Consider the following 14,652-nt stretch of genomic DNA (forward strand, 5'->3'; position numbering starts at 1 on the left):
TCTACCTCAGAGAAAACAACATTCTGAAACCCCCACACACACATTTTTAAAGTAACACCACTCTAGGAAAACAGATGAGCGCTTGATTGGGTGAAGAGTTCAGCCCTAGCAAACAGGCCTCACACTGCGCAAGGCCTGAGGACTGAAGTCAGATGATTTCACAGCAACAGCGACAGCGACAGACACACACTCACAGGAAGTGCACTCAACACTAATAGTAGTGTTCTTCCTGTGCGCTGCCGCTGGCTGACCGTGATGTGCACTTGTAAGAGGTAAGCAGGAAATACCCTCAACACTGCACCAGATCAGAGGAAGACACACAAGGGGTTGGGTTTGGGGTTTATCAAGAGAAAAAAAAGGGGTTAACGGAAAAAAAAAGTAAAGCCATGAGCATGAGTTACGTTCTGACTAAGGTTTTACCAATCTACTACAACACTATGAGTACGTCCTAATACATCTGTTTTCACTGAGTTGAATTTCAGATCCTGTAGACCCACAACAGTCATCTATGTGAAAGTGACTGGTGCAGGGGCTCTCCTGCACTTCCCATACATCCTACTGCCTTTCTCTACTGACCATAACAGCCAATAATATGCGACATGTATATTTGACAATCTCCTCTGCCTTTAGCATAATAAACAAATTGCAATGATTTCCAGTTCATAAGAAGCTCTATTGTGATATAACAAACATCTGCAGCATGACTCATTAGAGCTTACCTCATCTCTTTCTAAACATGCGGATCATTTCAACATTTCACTGTGTATTTTTCATACATGACTCCCTGATAAAACAACAAATGCGAGACATAATAATCAAATTTTGTTAAAAAAAAAGGAAGGAAGTGGTTATAGCCAACCTCACCTCATCCTGAACTTGACAGGACATGCATTTTTGGATATCAGGCCACCGGAGCAGAGACATATCATTTTCATAACTGTGGCGCTACGTTACATATCTCCACCATCTTATCAGATAGTGCTTCGGCTCATCCTTAGCCGAGAGTGTCTGTGGATTGGCAGCAGTTCATGCGAATACTTTCTTTTTATCTGGGATGACTGCCCAAGCGGACCATAGAAGCTCAGCAAATACTGCTGACACAAGTGGCCGTTTCGGTTAAAAAATACTATCTTTGACTCTTGAGATGTGGTATGCAATTTTTAACTCAAAATAAATTGCTCCAAATAGGTTACATGGCTTTGGAATTCACAATACACACATACACACATTCGCAATACATATACACACAAGTTAAATATTTCTTTGTGTATCTTTTCACTATTTTAGAAATTAGTGCTATGTGGTTCACTAAAACGTCATGCAACTTAACCTTACACATAATCCCAGCGACAATGATCACAATACCATTGATATAAATGATCAATATTCAAGAGAAAAGAATTCTGTATCGGTACTGAGATTAATATGGGCAGATATCAAAACTCAGGCATTGTAATCCCAATCACAATGGAAAGGGGAAAAGTGTATTGGTGCATATCAGTACAGTTAGAGCAAGAATACAGAAATGTGACTAGGCCTAATTGAAAAATCTGCTCTCTGTGATAACAGCGCAGTGCAGTTAGTCTCTGACATGCCTGAATGCACCTTCTTTTAAAGCGCTTGAGTCTCTCTCTCTCTTTTTTGTTCCTAAGTACACCCCAGCGACAATACCGCTCTGCCTGAGAGAGAGAGAGAGAGAGAGAAGAAAAATGAAGTGCAGACAAGCCCAGAGCAAAGGACAAAAAAAACAGACTTGGGGAGCTGTGTGAGAAAGGGAGGCGGAGGGAGGTTTGAGAAAGTTTATGGAGAGGGGAATGCCAAGAGAACAGGCCGAGGCCGGGGTGAGTTGAAAAGCCATTAAGTAAGTAGAGGGGGGTGGTAGAAAGAGAGTGGGAGAGAGACGCGGGAGGGGAGCAGAGAGAGGGTAAAGGGAGTGAGAGAATGAAAGGAGAGGGAGGGAGGGAGAGAGAGTGACAAAGACAGAAAGACAGAAAGAGAGCAAGAGAGCGCTGGCTCAGTCCTGACTGGTCTGACGAGCTCCACATCCACCCTGTCAGTGTGCCAGATGAGATGATCTCACAGGACTTGAGACGGACTGCCACCAATTACTGCGCTTCCACTGCAGGGCAGGCAGCCCACAACCAGCACCGGCTGGCGGCTTCACCTCGCGGCTGCCTAGGCCTTTACCCACCTTCTTCTCCTCCATCTCCTCTCCCCCCCCACCCCCCCCCCGTCCTCTCCTCTCCACTGCCCTTCTCTACACACTGTTCCACTCCTTCTATATTCTCCTCACCTCCGCAGGTCAATGTGGCTTTGGTGGGTGATAGACAGGGTCTTTACCACTGGCTTGCATCACCAGTAAACAACAACAACCACAACAAAGTCATTTCACACATGCACACAAAAAACTTTGGAGGTGGGGAAGCCCATCTGCTACCTCTCACCCTAACCAGAAAGAGAGAGAGCTTTCACTGGGTTTTGTTTTTGAGTCTCACCGCAAGGCCAGTGAGTAGGCTCTCCTGTGCTGAGAGCAAAGTGGGAGATTTGACTCTTGTTGAGACAGAGAAGAGAGAGAGAGAGAGGGAGAGAGAGAGGGAGAGGTGAGAGAAGGGGGCTAAGGACAACCAAATAAAAGGTCCAAGGGGAAATCTGACAGCGTGATCTAAAAAAGCTCATTTAACACACCGCAGACAAAACCCTGACCAACCCTTCCCACCTTCACAGCCAGTGTATACACACACACACACACACAAACACAGATTCTGCAGGCCTGCCCAAAGGTTTCCTTCCTCATCCTTTGGTGAGACTTAGAGAAAACTAGACACAGAGAGAGATTGAGGTTTGGGGCAAGAATGAAGTGATGAGGGGAGGAGAGGAGAGGAAAAGCTGAACGGATGAGATTTACTGTGCCGGGGTGGAAGCAGCCTGTGATCCCCGCTGATGAGAGAGAGCGTGAAGGTGTTTGGCACTAATGTGAAGCAGAGGTGGCAGGAGAGCTGCAACTCACGCCAAGAGCCTCAGCTCTTTTTTCACTGACTCCCACCCCCTCTCCCTCCCTCTATCTATCCCTCTTTCTGCCTCTCTCTATCCCCCTCTCTTCCTCTCTCTCTACCTCTTCCCTCTCCCCCCCCCCTCCCTCTGTCCCCCTTACCCAAATTAGAGTCTGAGGAGTCTTTCCCCTCTTTCTCGTTCGGCGCTGTCTGACCTTATTCTCGCGCTCAAGTGCCTCTGGATTTGCTCTCTCTCCCACTCACACAGACATGAGAGGGCAGGGCCATCGCAGCCGTCCACTGATGTGGCCAGATGTTAAGAGGGCGACGCGTGTGTGCCTGTGCCGCGGGAATGAGCCGGAGGAGGATAAGTTAACCACATTAGAGAGACAGAGACTCATTCGGCGGTTGAATGTTGTCCGACGCTGCGTATATCTGAGCTATTTTAATGCTCGTGCTTAAATTGCTGGTAGAAGAATGGCTGGCTGTGCTTATAGACAAAAAGGGACACTCAGGAAGACGGACAAAGTTTTACCAAAGTTTAACTTTAAACCAATAAAATGTGCCATTTCTTGCATACTTGTGTATTTTATAGGCCTAGTTGTAAAACCATGTTTTTTTGTTTTGTTTTTCCCCCGCTAATCCTTCGAGTTACCCTCAACATATATATATATATATATATATATAGCATAGGTCTACACCTCAACTTATGGTGTACCAACGTATTAAATATCGTTTGCAAACAAGGAAATTCCAACAAAATACAACAATAAGCCAAACAAGGCAAACCCCCTGCTAGTTTTGTCTATAGCCTTCCTTCGGACAAGCTGGTAAACACATGTTGATCTTGGTACGAATCAGAGCAGACACACAGGCCTAAAAAATTGGCGCCATTCAGTGGTTAGCTCATTTGTAAATTGACACAGATAATCACGCATAATGGGCTGCACATTGAGCAGCAGATTTCCAGACAGCCTAGTCGGCTGACCAAGAGCACTGCAGAGCTCCGGCCGGAGCCTCTCCTCAGCTCCCCTTCAGCCACTCCTCCGTGCCCTCATCACTGCCAAGGGCTTGGGGGGAGGGAATAGAGGGGGGCAGAAGCACACCCGAGGGGCACTTCTGCTTCAGTCTATTTGTGTGTGTGTGTGTGTGTGTGTGTGTGTGTGTGTGTGTGTGGCGGGGGTAGGGGGAGCAGAGGGGGCATAAGAGAGGCATGCGAGTGACAGACGAGGGGGGCTAATAGTCAGTGAGTGATATGGGGAAGTAATTAGGGGGCTCTAGGACAAACGGTGCGCACACGCTCTCCGGAGTCCCTGGGCACTGGCCACGGTCCACACAGGACGGGAGAGGGGAAGTTGTTCGCACCAAGTGGGGAAGTGACCTTGCTTCCTGGCACTGCTCGAATGCATCAAGCTGCTCACTCTCTCTCTCTCTCTCTCCCTATGCCTCTCTCTCTTTCTCTCTATGCCTCTCTCTCTCTCTCGCTTTCTGCCCATGTTGCTGTGGAAACAAAGCAGTTTTAAAAGGCCAAATTAAACAATGATTTGAGAGATTTCGTGAAACTCTTTATCTCCTTCATCCTAATGATTGTGAATGAAAGGATGTAATGATTGCACATTTTTCATGATGTCCTCCTAACAAGAAGAGTCATGCTGAGGTCAAGGTATTTTCTTTATTTTATCAAGAATACACATTCATCTAAGAGTGTAACAACAAACAATCCAATGCCCGTTTAAGGACTTCTTAATTCTAACATGGCGACCATGGCTGTAAGGGAGACAGGACCTCCCATAGCTCACCCCAGGATGATGAGGAGACGTCTTCCTGCAGACTGGCACTACAACCCACCCCACTGCCCTCCATGGTGCCAGGATTACTGTGCCATGCCGTGGCTGGAATGCAGGACATCTTAATTCCCTGTTAATTTGCTAACCTGTTCAACAGTGCAGACACAACGCACCCTTAATCCCCACCAATGCTTGCAGTTAAGCTTCTCTCTCTCTCTCTCTCTCTCTCTCTCTCTCTCTCTCTCTCTCTCTCTCTCTCTCTCTCTCTCTCTCTCTCTCTCTCTCTCTCTCTCTCTCTCTCTCTCTCTCTCTCTCTCTCTCTCTCTCTCTCTCTCTCTCTCTCTCTCTCTCTCTCTTCATTTTCCTCACCTCCAGTGCTACACTGTTCATGAGCTTAACCTGGCAACCTCACAGCACAAAATTAAAACAGCACTGCATTGTCTAACCAAAACAAGTTAAACACTAAAATAATGTTTTTCCTGGATTGTAACCCGCAAACACCACAAAGAGTGTGTTTGCCCCAGCTCATCCCAGAGACCTCAGCCTCAGCTGAGCAGCCCTCCTCCCCCCTCAACAGTGGGTTGGAAGGGGGCTTTTATTGAAACCACATCTGGATCCTCCGTTCCCATGACGTTCCTGTCCGCATGTGCGCTCCCACAGCCACCCTCAGTCGCCTCCGCCTCCACGGCCATTATTTACAGCCTGCAGAAATGCAGGCAACACAGAACACACGCACACACACACACACACACACACAGACGTGCAACCATCACATGTGCTGCAAACAAGGAGGGTGGCCAAGACTCAAGAATGTGCACACGCACACGCACACACACACACACACACACACACACAGAGGAGCAGCACAGTGAGGTAGCAGCAGGGCAGGGCAATCTTGTCATTGTCTGCCAAGCGACTGCTGGCCCAGAGGAACAATGGCGAGGAGGACGGTGGTGGCGGCGGCAGCCGTGCGCTCTGCCGTCAGTGGGAAGCAGCATCAGCAGGCAGTAATGCAGGACCGTAGGCTGGGGGCCCGTCAGACAGATGCTGCTCAGTGTGCCACTGCAGTGTGGTGGGAGCCGTGCAGCCCGATAAATCACATTTCACACCAGGCGGCAGCGCCGGACCCGGGCAACAAACAAGAGGATCACTCAGTCACACTTTTTCAGCACACATACACACACACAGGCAACCGCATATCACAGCCGTCTAAACTGGGTAAATACATGCAGCTGGCCGTGACCCATGCAACACAGGCCATGCAAAGTCGTGTGCCATGGAAAAAAAGAAACTGGAAAAAAATAGATGAGCCCACAGGATGAAATTTAATACTCGCAAAACCAAAAAACAACATCATCTGGTTCACACAATAGGTGCACTGCAGCGTGGTGTTATTCTGAAACATTTCAGAGACTGTGTTGTACATGTATGTGTGTGTGTGCATGAGAGAGTGTGAATTTGAGTGTGTGAGAGTAGTCGCCTCAGAATGGCAGAGAAAGAGAGGAATGTGAAACACCAACAACTACATTCCACCCACTTCTTCCACTGCCTGCAGCAATTCTATATTGTCTTGTTTTCCTTTGAGGGGTTCCAAAGTCAGACTTGAGTAAAATGGGCTAAACTTAAGGCACATGCTTTATTGAATGGCACAAAATGCTATGGTAAGAAAGAGAAGTGCCTTGGTATGTGTGCGTGGTGTTTTGTGTAGCAAGGCTACACCAACGTGACTTTGCTTATCGACGTGTATCAGTAGCAGGCTATACCAGGAGTACTGGTATATATGCACTTTGATCGACACGTTTAACGTTGTTGTTTTTTTATTGTGTATATCTTACAGCTTGTTGTTCGTTTATTTATGTACCCACAAAACAAGAAAACGAGAGTAGCCAAGTATCAAAAACTCTCTTAATACATATTTGTTTTATTGTAAATTCGGATTACAGTTTTACTGTGTCGACAAGGACGCTGGCAGAAAAAAATATCAAGTTTCTAAGTAGAAATGTTATAAAACGACACAAACGTCCCATAGTTTTATATTTTCATTCTATATTTCCCCAATATAAATTAGGACAGGAGTCCATTTTGAGTCCTGTTCACTTCAATAATAACCACGACCGAGCCTGTGCTGAATAGCTAGCTAACGTTCACATCTGGACAGCGGTGCTGACTTCGACTACTATCTAGCAGCTTGTGTAACTTTCTTGCTAACACAACACTCGACACATCCTTCGAAATAACCACGATGATTCAGAAATTGTCAGATTATAACAACTCACAAAGCTCGTCACTATTCTACATCATATTGAAAGGGTAATAAAAAGCCTCTATTCTTCAACTCCATCCAGTGGAAACTTCGTTGACTTTAGGCAACCATGCAGTTGAGAGAGCTAGGTTAGCCTCCAGTGTGTTAAACATTTAACGTCTAGCCAGTTAAATTATTTTGGAGTTCACAGTAAACAACCACAGCTGTACATGTCACCTATAGATTCTGACGAGACAACAACTAGTTGTAACAACTTGATGTAAATAATATTTTTGACTCCAAACTAACTCAGCTCCTAGAGCGGGTGTCAAGATGCTTTGGGACTTCGCAGGGAAACCAAACTTCACGTTAACGTTAACCTTAGAGATGCGAAGTTTTTAACTCGGCAACTACAAAGTAAAACGGTGATAATAGAAAAACACAGCAGACACTTACCGAATGACAACTGGGTGTAGCAAATTACAAGGAAAACAACTTTGCCCGAAGAGATACCGGGAAATTGGCCCATATTTTCTGTAAAATCCACATAGAGTCACCAGCGCGAGGCTGAGCTCCGTCTCAGGTTGGAGTAATTAAACTTCAATAACGTGCACAGATATACTAATTCACAACTAAGTCGTGTGCCAAAAGATAATACTCCTGTGTATTTCAAACATCAGGGTCGTGCCCACGAAACTGCGTTATATCCTTTTTCTTTGGCACTTCTCAGCGACGGTAAAACTTAGCTAAATCACCAAACTTCTCCCCTCTTGCCCTGTCGCAGAAGTCAAGTCATTCAACAGTATGCTTCCGCAGAAGTTACGGGAGGATCTATGTAATGTGAAAGGGGTTGCCTTTCTACTTGTGATCGCTCTATAATTATCTGGACCGTCTTGTCCCACCTACTCTCTGACATATAAGAAAATACTGATTGTTTTCAGTCTGTTTAAGAATATTTTTTGAGTTGTATCGCTGATCATTACTGCCTACATCGCACTTAAAAACATTTTTTTCCTTTGCATGGCGGAGGAATTTTCACTTATTTTCAACTTCTGAAAGCTTCGGTTCGATGACTCAAATTTAACCCATTCGTGGATTTTACTTGATGAAAAATCTGCCATTTCTTTGAAATGCCATACTGACGTACTTGACTTTCTTGCAATGACTATAAAACGTAACCTACTATAAAATCTAAGTTATCGCACAATGTTAAATGTATTCAAAGTCTTTTCACGACATCAGTTTGTTTATTTCTTCTGCTGAACAATGACATGTAAATTGTAGGCTAATTGCAAGGTCCTCTGATTGTTTCCATACCACACCGTGAAATGACTGGTTATTTTTCAAAAATGTGTAATTGGCTTGAGCTTTTTTTTATTAGTGCAATATCTCTATTCCAATTAAAATATAGACATTTGAAAAAGTTGTTCTGTTAGAGTATGTCTTGTTTTAAATAACATCCAGCAGGACAAAAATCTAAATATCATTCCATTTCTTGCTTTAAATCTTTCAAATAATTACATTTTCTGCTTTAGAAATTCAAACTGTTTTGTTGAAAACAAACTCCTTTTCATGGTTGAAGTCCATGTTCCATTACAGCTTTAGAACATGAACCATTTTACAGTTCTATGTGTATTCAAAAATAAATTGCTGCTGGGATTCTGCATCATTAAGATCAGATTAGATTATCCCGTGGCATGGACATTTGTTACTCTGAGAGTGTGAAATCAACATGTAAGGCCCCCTACAGAGAGGACAGGGTAAACAAACCAACCCCTCTCCATTGTTCAGGACCTTGGCTTTTCAGGAGACACATATGCACTGAATAAGGCTAATTAACATCCCTCACACTCTGTCCCTCTCACAACGATTCTCCTTGTTGCTGTTTGTCTGCATATCCCCCATTTGTCGTATGTTCTGAAGCCCTTCCATGTGCTCTAATGCAGAACCACAAAAACGTTTGAATTTGTTTACAATACATGTTATTATGATGTTACAATGCAAACACTATTTGAACAATGTTGCACGGGATATAGTCAAATTCTCTGGTAGTTCACATATAATTATGTGGAGAAACATCACTTCTTTTGTAATGCAACAACTGTAGCAACTGTAATATTAGTTCCCTAAAATGTGTACATTTATACCCCGCAGTTAGGATACTTTCTCCTGTTATTGGTCTGTCTTTATGTTTCAGTACCCTGCTCAGAGAGCTGGCATCTTTACAATTCTGTTCGAACCTGAAAACCTACACAGAAAGTTCTCAGGAAAAAAAAAATTCACTGGTTGATCTCTCAGTTCATTTAATAGTTAAAGTACAATACCAGGAGCAAATGCCGGAAAAAATGGAACGTCTGAGAAACTAAAATGCTGGAACAAAAACAATGTGATAAGCACTGATTAGTGACTTGGGGATTTTTAAAAAAAAGGATCCGAGCCAAGTCCGTCGGTGACAAGTCCCGAGCCCGAGTCAACAAGCGAGAGATTTAAAACACTGGACATGTATGTCAGAAGACAGATAAAGGGATGATATACTAGTCCCAGGGAGGCAAGAGAAGAGTGATTGCCAAAGCATCAGTTACCTGCCCCCCCATCCTCATTCCTCAACCTCAACTCACCATGTTCTTTCCCTCAGTAAGTGTGGGAAACTTGACTTACCAAACCACTGCCCTGTCATCCAAGCAGGAAGTAAATAGGTTTGCTGATCTGGATAGGCCAGCAGGAATTCGGTGTTAGAAGGGTGTGTGTGGGGGGAAGGGGGTTGATGTGGAGGTAAATGGTTAATGAGAGAAAAAGCGAGAACTAGGCAGAGAGGGCAACACTGAGGTTGACCGATGACTAGGCCTAACCTCTTGTTTTTTTCCTACTTTCAGCGGAACAGACTGCTTTTGCGTAAGCAAAAGCGCCCTTGAGGTTGCCTTGACCAGTGGGTTTCTCCTGATCATCGGACATGGATTTGGGCCAGCAGGCTTTACATCTGTGAGCCCGGATGCCACTTCATTTGCCTTCTCAAGTAATGAAACACTTGCATGCCACGCCGGAAGCAGCACCTATCTGTTGCCCCTTAAAGTGAAAGGGGAGAGGGTGACAGGAAGGAAGAGGGTATATTTAGGGCAGATTATCTCTTTACCTCTCTGACCTCCTCACACTTTTGCTGAGAATACAGACCACATATCAGGTCAGAAAAAGCATAGGGGCTCGTACAGTAGGGGGTAAGGAGGATGGCGGACATGATCTTGGGCTGACGTGAATATTTACAGAATGCTGAACACAACACCACAATTACAAAATTATAATACTGAGATAGTGAGTCACTGAAACCGCTGCCATTTTTTACTTGTTGTAAATGAGCAATGAGACATCTTTCCCCTATTAGAAAGAAATGTGAAACATATAGAGCGGCAAAAGTCCACACCGGAGGCAATGGATCTGCACTGTACAGATGAGCTGTCACAAGTGTTGTACAGATCAGTCACTGAGACGCAAGGCCAAAATAAGAATCAAATCATAACAAATCATGTAGCATTAAAAACACGAGCTGGTGCAAACCCTAGTTCAAAGTGAGACAGGGCCGATTCAGAAGGATTTATGTTACGTCTACTCTACTGTATGGAGCGTGTTCTCTTATCTACTGTGCATGTACAGGCCCGAAGCTGATCACTGATTGTTGTACACTGAAGTTACTTCACTTGTAGCAGCGTAGTTGGGGGAAGCATAGTGTCTCCACAATCACTCACCATATCAATCACCCTGGTGGCCAAATGTACCTCTCCAAGCCCCCCACCCACACACACACACACACAAACCTCTCTTATCTCATGGCATCATATTATGTCACGTCACGGCTGCCTGAGTTTAAGGGTTGTGGGTTTGTGTATTTTCAGCTACATTGCAAGTTCCTCAGAAAGGAAACAGCACTAGTGGTCCGATAGTGGGTTTACTATTGAGTAACACTCACACTGTTGGTGCGAATGGCATCTCGGGACTTTGGCACAAATGTGTTGTGTCATGGCGTTCCACTGTGGCCAGGGGCTAAGGGTCAGTCAGATGAAGACGCATGGCACGAGACGTTGGCAGGCTGAGTTGCCCCAGGGAAGAAGAGATGCGAACTAGCAGGGCTGGGGGCAGGGGCAGGGGTTTGTATGTCCTGAAAGGTGACCTAGGCGGTTGGCAGGGACAGGTGGGTGGAATGTGCTGTTGTGTGTGGGATCCTGCCCTATCTGCCCCCGCTGCCCCGCCACACAGGGGCTATTTATACAGCTCTGTGGGAAAAGAGCAGCCTGAGGCAGGAGTGAGCTGGGGACCAACCAGACGGGTTTATTTCCTCGGGCATATTTATGACCAAGCAACCTGAAGACGTAAAGCATGGGACCAGCCGCGACCAGCAGGCCTGGATCGCCAACTCCTGAGGGTCAAGGTCTGTTTGCACTGTACAGAATTAATGTACCCGGGACGAGTGAGCGACGAGCAACAACGCGTGGAGCTCTGGGGGTCAGCGGCAGGGTCGTGTAAAAGCACACTGCAATAACATGTGTGTGTATCAGTCTCGCGGTATGGTATATCGCTTGGAGTTGAAGTTCACTGTGACCTTCCCTCCTCCTCTCTACAGCTGAATCTGTGTCCTGTCCCTCTGGCCCCCAACAGTAGACCCAGGTCAAACTCATTTACCATACTCTGTGACCTCCTTCCACAACAAGAGACATTTTTAAGAGATTTTTCATTCCATCCTCCATCATTTTACTAAACCAACAACTTAACTTTCATGTGTAGCTATGCTGTTTAGTTGTTAGCTATGCAGTTATGATGTCTATTTATGCTATATATAGAGTGTTCTGTCAAACTACTGCCCACTCACCTATTTACTGCTTATATGGTGCTGTTGGCCTACTTGGTACACTTCTATCTCATGTGTCATCCGCTAAATGAATAAATGTAATGTAAATGTTTCAGCTCATGGTGTATGAAACCTCTGTGTGGTTGTTATTCGTTGTGAAGTCTTGTGTGTATGTGCAGGTTGGGGCTGGATGGGAAGGACTTTTACTGAGAAGAAAGTCAAAACTGACTTTGTTTTTCAAAGCATATAATATTAATTGACCTAGAGTATGGATGACTGATTTCAAGGCACTGGCTTATTGTTAATATCTAACTGCCCTGTTGTGTGTACGTGTTGAGTTGACGTGTACGTTGAGTACTTGTGGTCCTACATAAGTGTGTGCCTAAAAGGGCTCTGTGTTGAGTTTGAGACACAGGGAAAGTGCAAAGTGGGTGTGCATGGCATTTCTTCAGCACGGGGGTTAATTGTGTCATAAATTCACGAGCTGCTAGAGGACAGGCATGGCTGGTATTCACACCCGCTCTCTCTCTCTCTCTCTCTGTCTTTCTCTCTCACACACACTCACGCACACAGCCTCAGATGAAGGAGCACACCTCTCCAGATAGGACACTATTAATAAACCCAGAAGCAGCACCATCTCATCGGATAGTTGTAGGTGCTATTGCCAGGCCCAGGTGAATCCCCTGATTACTCAACTTAAGTGTCAAACCATTACCTCTCATGGTTTGACTACAAGGTGTGACCTTTTTAAGCCTGCCAGGGACCCTGAAACATGAGGTTTAAAATGAATACACAGGATATTAGCATGTTGTTGTGGTTGCAGTCAGGCATGTGGTTAGCTCGTCCCCCTGTCCTTGTTACTTGGAAAAAGGCAAAGGCACTGTCGGACTGTGAATTACCTTTCTGTAAGGCAACTTATGGTGTGTCATCACTCACAGGAGGGCTTAGGCGATACAGTGGCAGGTGAAGACACCACGTCCATCTCCCAGGCTTGGTCCAGTACCCTGTGTGAGAAGAGGACAGTTCCCAGGCCCCGATGTGTGCGCTGGGGGGCAATAACTCACACAGTCCCCCGCCTAACTTCCTCTTTCAGACCCCTGCTTTTTTACAACCTCTGTCCACTGCCATACAGCTGCCACCTCTCTGTGCTTGGGAGATGGAAGGCGTGAGAGATGAGGAACAAGGGGGTGCCAGGGGGCATCAGTAAAGCTGTGAGATGATAAAAGATCATCATCCATGGAACAGCTCATCGTCAAGTGGGACAGAAGGGAAAGAGGAAGGCCATTTAACAAAGCACTGTAATGCTGAAAGTGTCGATGGCTGTTTAAATATGTGGATGGTTGAATAAATATTTGAATAACAGCCTGAAAGAGATTTAAATGCTGAGAAGAGTGGGCTGAATTGTTATTGCTTCTGAGTGACTAGCAATTTATACCAGAACCAAACTTAGCTTAAGATCACATTAGGCATTATGTACATAATGACAACAGGTTATGGAGCAGGAAAGCTGTTTTCCCAGTGCTGTAAGTTACTGTCTGTCCTTCCAAGTTCTTTTCAAAAGGACAGGGAAAACAACTGCTGTGCAGTTAGTTGAGCCGTTTCACTATTGTGTCTCACATTGCACATCAAGACACATTGCAAATTAACACACCACACAGACACAAACATTTACAGATCTGTAAGAATATAAATACATATACATCTCTACGCATAGGGTATAATTCTGACCACAAAGTTAGTCTCCTTTGGTTAGCAACACATAATTTGTAGTGAGTCAGAATTCGGTCTGTGTTTGCGCACAATGGTGCAACAGCGGATTAAAATAAAAGACTCTCCATCTCCCAGTCTGTTGGCTGAGCCTAGTCCTCATGCGGTGCCAGTTCATTATGATTCAGGCTGAACACATGGCTTCTAATCCCCAGTTTGTGCAGTACTGTATGCCAAACAGGACAGTCTGAGTCAATGTAGTCTACTCTAAGGCTCAATCCACAGCTCATTTCAAATCACTACTACAGTAGGCCTACATGTTAATTTGAGCTAGCTCTGGAACAGCCAGCAAGATAAGAGTGACTGTGTGTGTGACGGTGTGTCACTGTGTCGAGACAGACTACTGTATGCTATATTTGTTAGTTATTACTTGTGTCCTCTGCGATGCGTGAGGTCTGTCTGCATGAAATATAGTGTGTCTGTGTGTATGTATAATCAGTTTATGGTGTGTTTAGTGTGTGTGCGGTATCCCTGACCCCTGATCACACAAAGTATTTTAATCCAATCAGCTTCCTTTTCACATGACTGTCACGCACCCCCTGCTGCCATGGAAACTCAGAAGGAAAAGGGAAAAACTAGCAAGCAGCAAGCTACCTCTTTCTGTGTCTTATAAGCAGCTCATATCAAAATGAGCACATTTTTTGTTAACCAAAGTGCCTTCCCCCTTTCTCTTTTGGATGGTGTGTCTAACTTCATCTCAAAAGAACCGCCTTCTCTTCCTCTTTTTCAGCTGCAGACATGTTTGTAGCACTCCTATAAACATGCCATAAACAGCTCCTGTGACATGTAGGTTACACACACTGATTCTCTTGCCCTTGGTCAGCCTACATTTGACAGGTTAATGTATTTTGTGTGGTAGATGAGAAAGGGCAGAGGTTCTCAGAAAGGGAAAATAATTTTAAGGAGAAAAAAGATAAAGCTTGCAAGACATTTTCAGTACACTCAGGGATGTGGGAGTCTACTTGAGTACCAACACCAACAGCTTTAAAAGGACAGTGAACAATGAATTGATTCAGGTGATTTTTTTCCTGA

The 14,652-nt window shown here is 44.9% G+C and overlaps 1 protein-coding gene across 1 annotated transcript in view; it reads right to left on the bottom strand.

The window, feature by feature from the left end:
* Positions 1-7,778, bottom strand: part of notch2 (notch receptor 2) — a 46,277-nt gene extending 38,499 nt beyond the window's left edge. The window contains 1 exon segment of the mRNA XM_048252095.1: positions 7,476-7,778. Within this exon segment, the coding sequence (XP_048108052.1) occupies positions 7,476-7,548 (73 nt within the window). The 5' untranslated portion in view covers positions 7,549-7,778.
* Between the last annotated feature and the right edge of the window lie 6,874 nt (positions 7,779-14,652).

This window comes from Alosa alosa, chromosome 9 (genome assembly GCF_017589495.1).
Source record: "Alosa alosa isolate M-15738 ecotype Scorff River chromosome 9, AALO_Geno_1.1, whole genome shotgun sequence".
NCBI classification, from domain to species: domain Eukaryota; kingdom Metazoa; phylum Chordata; class Actinopteri; order Clupeiformes; family Clupeidae; genus Alosa; species Alosa alosa.